The sequence below is a fragment of the Doryrhamphus excisus genome, linkage group LG15 (assembly GCF_037039965.1).
Source record: "Doryrhamphus excisus strain RoL-2023G ecotype Guam linkage group LG15, RoL_Dexc_Guam_v1.1, whole genome shotgun sequence".
Taxonomy (NCBI): domain Eukaryota; kingdom Metazoa; phylum Chordata; class Actinopteri; order Syngnathiformes; family Syngnathidae; genus Doryrhamphus; species Doryrhamphus excisus.
The window spans coordinates 8,212,987-8,220,432 of NC_136371.1; the positions used below are offsets into that span (position 1 = coordinate 8,212,987).

General features: G+C 43.7%; 1 protein-coding gene across 1 annotated transcript; it reads left to right on the plus strand.

Moving 5' to 3' along the window:
* The first annotated feature begins 1,232 nt into the window (after positions 1-1,232).
* On the plus strand, positions 1,233-6,560 carry slitrk1 (SLIT and NTRK like family member 1). The gene has a single exon (XM_058050902.2). The coding sequence runs from the start codon at positions 2,209-2,211 to the stop codon at positions 4,330-4,332; it is 2,124 nt and encodes a 707-aa protein (XP_057906885.1). The 5' UTR covers positions 1,233-2,208; the 3' UTR covers positions 4,333-6,560.
* Positions 6,561-7,446: the final 886 nt, after the last annotated feature.

A 7,446-nucleotide genomic window follows, 5' to 3' on the forward strand; every position in this document is an offset into this window, starting at 1 on the left:
GCACTGTAAAATGTGTTGCACAGCTCAGAAACATACACAACACTCCTGTTGCTTCAGTTTAATATAAAAGCAGTAAAATAACAGTAAAAAATATGTATATATGAATGAAAATGTAATCAAAAAGACTAAACATTCCTAGACAGACACATTTCCAACATCTTGATGATGGCTTATAGTTGATAAATTGATAATTGTTCAAATGTAAATAAAAATAGAGTGACTATTTATTAAAAGTCACTTGGGTCTCAAAAGTATTAGTAGCAGGCGATTTTTTTAGGTGCTTCTATGTAATAAGTAAGGGTGCTGCAGTAGAGGCAACCCACTGTACAGTCCGTACCTCTGTATTTTCGCTTTCATTGATTCATTGGTTTTATTTATTCATGTACACTATACTGTAAAGATGCCAAAACCAATTCAGATTAGGTCAGTATATTGTACTATTCTTTCATTATCTTGTCTCACACATAGACAATTTTCTCTGCATCCCAGAAATGTGCAGTTTCTGTGAAGAAAATAGTTCCCAATTACCTATTAAGTCTACAAGATCAGAATAGTCTTTATAATCTTCTTCCATTGCCTCTCACTAACAGTACATGACAAGACCAATGTCTTCCACCATTACAAAATACTGGCTAAACTCAAAATACCGGAAGTACCAAAGACATTTCCCTGGATTTTGCTAAACTTTCTCAAGGTCTTGCAATACACATTTTTTTTCTCTCATCTTTTTTCCATCATTTTTTCATGTGTTCTCCTAGGCTCCAAACAGTCACACAGAGCTCAGAATATAAACAAAAAAAGTAGAAACTATATGTGCATAATGAGCAGAATAAATAAACAGGCAAAACAGTCTAAAAAGACACTTGTTTACATACGTGTTAGTCTTTTTGGGGTGGTGGGGAGGGGTTATGACACTCATGTCTTGATATAAATAGGCCATTATGAGTACACTGTCCCTGATTGTAGGTGGCTGTTGATGTTCTGTTCGTGACCAGCCCAATGCTTTGTCGGAAATCCCCAGACTGGAGCTGGTTATTTCACACTTGTGCTGCCTCCTGCCATCAAACAGCAATGTGAGAGAAAGAAGACATTAAGACTGTTCCCACAGAGCGCTGCAGATGGAAAGGAAAAAAAAAGCGGGGGTGGAGGTTTGCCTGTGCCGACCTCCCCGTCTGATGCAAAACACCGAGTAGAGTACAATGCATATAAAAAGCAACTAGAAATATCTGGTCAACTCACTTTCCCTTTGTCTCATATCTTCGTAGATCCATTTCTGCAAAACATCTTAGGAGGGGAACACGTCACGCACACATGCGCACACAGGCTGACGCATCGTTTCATACTCTTTTGCAGAGCTGAGGCATGCCTGTGGCGGATTAATTAGTTGCACTGCATTCAACAGCGTTTGTTAAAAAGCATAGCGAAAAGAGTCACAATTTTGGAATGTTCTTTAAAGAAGGGAGTTGGATTTTTGGGAACAAGTAAGGCATTACGACCCGGACGTGGCATCTTGCTCCTGCTCTGCCGACTTGACCACTTTTTCCGCGGAGCTGCAAGCTGCAAGAGTGAGACGTCGGCTGGCAGCGCGTTGAAGTGGCGCAACTTTGGCGCAATCAGCTCAACGCACATTGAATTTTGAGATTTCTAAATCACGACCCATGCCAATGGACTGATTTTTTTTTTTGCCAGTGCAGCGAGAGTGTGTGAGATCGCCCCGCTACGATGAACGCTGTCCCTGCTCGCCTTTTTTTGTGATACCGGCTCGGATCGACGCAATAAAAAAGGAGGGGAAAGAGCGAGGCGAGGTGAGACACAGCCGAGAGATGTGAGGAGGGGATGCGGGTGTTTTCAAGCCAAGCGTCGGCGCAGGGTCGCAATTCAGCACCAGGGAGAGGGGACAGCTCCCCACGCCGCAGCGCGCCAGCAAGAGAAGAAGCGCCTATTTGTTCCTTGTTTTTCTGCCAAGGTCAGTCCTATGAGGTGCAAAAAAATGGTTTGGACTCTACTTCCTCTTGTTTTTAGCCTGGCTGACCCACTGAGGCAGTGAGGACATTTTATTGAGAACTGTGGGCACAGGAACAGGTTAGATGTGTTTTAAAAGACTACCTCATCTAACCACGTCTCCCTTTCCGCTTCCTTTTGGACTGATGTCGACTCGATCAACAGCTCCTATGTCTTGAGACCGGGGATGATTTGTCCGTGTTGAAAATGCTGCTTTGGGTTGTCCTGCTGAACGCGGCTCTTTGTGTTGCCAGTGGGAACGTGACAAGGGACGTGTGTAAGGAGCAGATATGCTCGTGCACCGAGGTCGAGGGAGACGTGCACATCGGCTGTGAAAAACGGAGCTTCACCACGCTGCAGCACCTCACCGGGCCAAGCTCACATTTTTACCACTTGCTGCTGCATGGCAACTCTTTGTCCAGGCTCTTCCCCAACGAGTTCGCCAACTTTTACAATGCCGTCAGCTTGCATTTGGAGAACAACGGGTTGCACGACATAGTCCCTGGAGCTTTTCTGGGGCTGCAGCTGGTCAAAAGGCTGCACATAAACAACAACAAGATCCGCTCCTTCAGGAAGAGTACATTTCTGGGCTTGGACGACTTGGAATATCTCCAAGCTGATTTTAACCTCTTAAGGGACATTGACCCGGCCGTGTTCAGGGACCTTAATAAACTTGAAGTGTTGATACTTAACGACAACCTCATCAGTGCACTGCCCATAAATGTGTTCCAACATGTGCCCATTACGCATCTTGACCTACGTGGAAACCGAATCAAAACATTGCCTTATGAGGGGATCCTTGAGCAGATCCCGGGCATTGTAGAGGTTCTGCTTGAAGACAACCCCTGGGACTGTAACTGTGACCTGGTTTCCCTGAAGGAATGGCTGGAGAATATACCACCGAATGCGCTCATTGGGAGGGTCATTTGCGAGGCTCCCACCAGGCTGCAAGGGAACGACCTGAATGAGACTTCCGAAGCAGAGCTGTGCCCTTCACAGAACGGTGGTGCAGACACCAGCCTGGTGGCCCCTCCCACCCAGGATGAGACATCCGAGCCAGTCGCACATGGCGGCGGCCCACGTCCCACGCCTTACAAGCCCAGCTCAGACGCCAGTGGGCCACCGACGCCTGGTGGCCACGGAGCCAAGAGCCGTTCTAAATCACGTGAGAACTGGCAGCTTAAGACCAAACCCACTCCAATAGCGACAGGCGTAAGTGGGGCCAAAGAGCAGCTTCACAATGCCACCTGCCCCCAGCCATGCAACTGCAAGCTGGTCGGTTCCAGACAGGGGCTTGGGGTGAACTGTGAGGGCAAGAAAATCGAGAGCTTATCTAATCTGAAACCAAGACCACAGATTGCCCACGAACTGAACATGAGAGACAACAACATCCATGCGGTGAAAAAGAACCAGCTGCTTGGCTACACCAGCCTCAACCTTCTCGATCTTGGCGGGAACAACATCAAGGCGATCGACAACAGCACCTTCCAGAATCAGAGCGAGCTGAGGTGGCTGTACATGGATAAGAACTATCTGGATACACTCATGGCAGAAATGTTCGTGGGTCTCGTCAACTTGGAATATCTCAGTTTGGAATACAACGACATCCAGCTCATAGTGGCTGGCACGTTCAGCCCCATGCCGAACTTGAGAGTTCTCTTCCTTAATAACAATTTGCTCAAGTCTTTGCCAGTGGATGCGTTCCTTGGAATTTCTTTGTCAAAAATCAGCCTGCATAATAATTACTTCTCCTATCTGCCCGTAGCTGGCGTGTTGGACCAGCTCAACTCCATCATTCAGATAGATTTGCACGGAAATCCTTGGGATTGCTCTTGCAACATCGTGCCCTTCAAACAGTGGGCTGAGCGGCTCGGAGCTGACGTCATTGTGAGCGATCTCAAATGCGAGTCGCCGGAGGAGTTCTGGAAACGCGACTTCCGCTACGTGCGGAACGACCTCATGTGCCCCAGACTCTACGAGCGGATGCCCCCTCCCACCCCTGTGTCCAAAAACAGCACTTTCACAATGGACTCGGGCACGCGATCAAACTCTTATCTAGAGCCCAACCGGGTCTCCATCTCGGTGCTCGTCCCCGGGTTGCTGCTGGTGTTTGTCACATCCGCGTTCACTGTCGTGGGAATGCTCGTCTTCATACTGCGCAACCGCAAGCGGTCCAAGAGGCGGGACGGGAACTCGTCTGCCTCTGAGATCAACTCCCTGCAGACGGTGTGCGACTCCTCGTACTGGCACAGCGGGCCCTACCATGCAGACACGGGTGCGCACCGGGGCTTTGATTGCACCACACACCTGTCTACGACAAATGATGCGTGAAAAGAAGAGGGGCTGGAATGGATTTACAAACGACACACAGACAACCTGCTTCTCCTCACACAGGAGGAGAGCGGTCTTGGTGCTGTCTTGTTTTAGTCCACGTTAACCGGTTTGTCTGCTGCACGGGGCCCCAGCACTGTATATTATGTATATGACAATCCCTCCCCCACCCTCCCTAAGAATACCCCTCTTTACCTGTGCTATTTGCCGCATTTGGACTTCAGATCTGTATCAGACATAGTTGGAGCATATGATGTAATGAAAAAAAGGAGGGGAAATGCGTGTGAGAGGGAATGGTGCACGAGCGCATGAATGTAAATGTAAATAGTCGGGCCGATGTATCATAATGTGCATGATGATATTTCCGCATGGTTTCAACACACGCACACATAGCGCGCGACTGAGGAACCATGACCACTGAAGAGGAGGCGAAACCCCTTTCATGCTCCATCAATATGATGACTATATATATAGATATTATGAGAGTTACATATATATGACTATAACAAAGTGCCATTTCTCTATTTTTGTGAACTTGCGGTTAGGATTTGTATTTGTTGTTTTAAACTTGTTTGGACAAAAGAGGTGGGAAAACACTGTTGGTTAGTATCAGAAAGGATGTGATGCTGTCAGTGCATGTTCTTTTTTCTGTTTGTTTTATTTGATTGTCGATGAATATTGGGATTATTTATACGCTACTAGATGGTGCGGGTGTAGCCCCCCCCCAATCGTCACCAAACTCAACCTATCATCCTTTTTTTTTGAATGTATACTATGTTATTTTTTTAATAGCGTGCCAATTGTTGACTCCATGGCGACATGTGTACAAGCATGACGTCATTCGGATGCTTCTGCTGCAAAGTTGATGTAGCTTAAATAATAGTTCTGTGGTTTTTGTGTGTCTATGAGTATAGCCTGTGTTGGGTGAGAGGACGTTAAAAAAAAAAACATGTCATTGGGGGGTTTGTACCATCATATTTTTTCAAAAACCGAGCAACGTTTTCAATTGAGCTAGAATAATTTGATCAATGTATACAGTGCAGGTAAACATAGCATAGACTGCTTTTTATTGTGAGAAAAAAAAGTATTCCTCCACACACAGACACATGAAAAATACTATGATTCATCTTTTATTGTGATTTTTTTAAGCTATCTAACCTTGTACAAATAACTCATTGTAAACAAAATGTGCTTGAACTATGCTGTACTGGGGTAGAATTCTTGCTTTTTTCACAAAAGGTGAGTTGTGCTGTGAGAGGGATGAGGCCAGTCCTTATATAGAGGAAGTGCTTAGAGGCTTCGCAAACATGGCTTGGAAATGCAAGATGCCTTTTACACTTCACCATATAGCAGGCTACGCCATGACTGCAGGCCTGCTCTAACAGAAGGTGTTACTATTAGCACTAACTTATACTCAAAAAAGCATTACAGACTGAGGCCCACTTACTGTGTGCATTGTGTGCCACTAATTGTGCAGCAATGCCTTTTTTATATGTCTATTAAGACAGTGTAAAAACCCTGTAACCATTTCATGACACGCCCAATTTAAATTTGATTTCTATAAAGGGCTCCAAAGTATAAACACCTTCAAATTAAAAGCAGCTTACTTTAGGTGTAGGGGCCTTAAATTTAATTAGGTGACAATAGCATGTTAGCCAAAACTGGTCGGCCAACTGTACCTTCAATTTCTCACTGTCCGAGGTGCTGAATCACTTCCTTTGTCCTCCTGCTCAGTCAGAGAAAGAGACATGTGGCCATTTGCATTCGGCACCCTTAACTATTATCCTTCCCGCATAGCAACTCATTAGTGGCAGATAACATGGGGGACATGTTTAGAAGTGTGGATTACACAGAGGCTCGAAAATGGATGGTTGAATAGTCTGACAATGCAAATGATATGAGTCATCTGCAGTGGCTGTTCTGTAGGCCCAAAACCTTTTTCATAGTGCTGGATTTGCCTTTACTTTTTCACCCGGCTTGACCTTGGGGATTAAGGTCATGGCAAATCTGTGACAGACACTCATCATTGCCTCGCATCTTCTTTAACTCGCAGTTCTTCTCTCTTTTGTCCCACCAGAAGGTTTTTTTTTGCCACCTGTGTGCCACAGCTCATTTGATATTTGTTATCATTTTCAAACGCCATGTTTCCAACTACATTTTTATGCTTTGCAATATTTGACCTGCTTATATTTTGTTAAATAAAGTGTGGTTGCGGTTGAGTGAAACTATGTTGTTTTTAGGAATTTTTCTTGTATGGTATGTCATCGTGTGGTTTATTTCTTGCAGACATGGTTAACAAGTTACATTAAGGTGGGTGTGTTTGGACAATTCAACATGCCTGAAAAGAAGAAGGAAGAACCGGAGTTTATTTAATCCTACCTCTTCTCCATGTTTATTAGTGATAATACATTCACACCATATCTTTTACATGTTGATGCTTATATAGTATGTTGTTTGCTTACAGTTTGTTGTTTAAACTGTGTTCACTTCCAGTGTGAAAGGAAGGCATCGTTTTTGAAAAAAATATATGTCAATAACAAAATAAGAGTCTAAAATACATAAATGATGCCATATCTCTTGTGTAGTGTTCAGGAAAATTATTAGCATACACATAACAATTTAATAGATAGATATGATAAGTATGTATAAGTAATAAAACAGGAATGCATTTTTTAACAATAGAAATATATGTTAGAGTAAATGGGGGCCTTAAGTAAAGATAAGTAAAGCTAAGACATTGAAAATAAATATATTGATGTTGGGAAATTAATTTAATTTCACATTTCATGAGTAGTTTCAGGACATAGGTGAGGTAATAATTTATTGGTCACATTCAGTGAATGAAAGGTATTGCTTAATCTACTCCTATTTATGTATTGTATGTTACTTCTTTGATTAAGATGAGTTTAGAATTGATTATAAAATTTTTTTATTATAATTTAATCCCAAATAATCTACGTTTTAATCCACAATCTTCAGAAAACTATATGTGACTCCGCCCTAGCACAATCACATTCATTACAGTCATAGGTTATAGCTGTTTAAGCTGTTGGTTGTTTTGTATGCTGAGCACACTCACTACAATCCTGCTGTGGCCCAGAGTTCCAGTTTTAG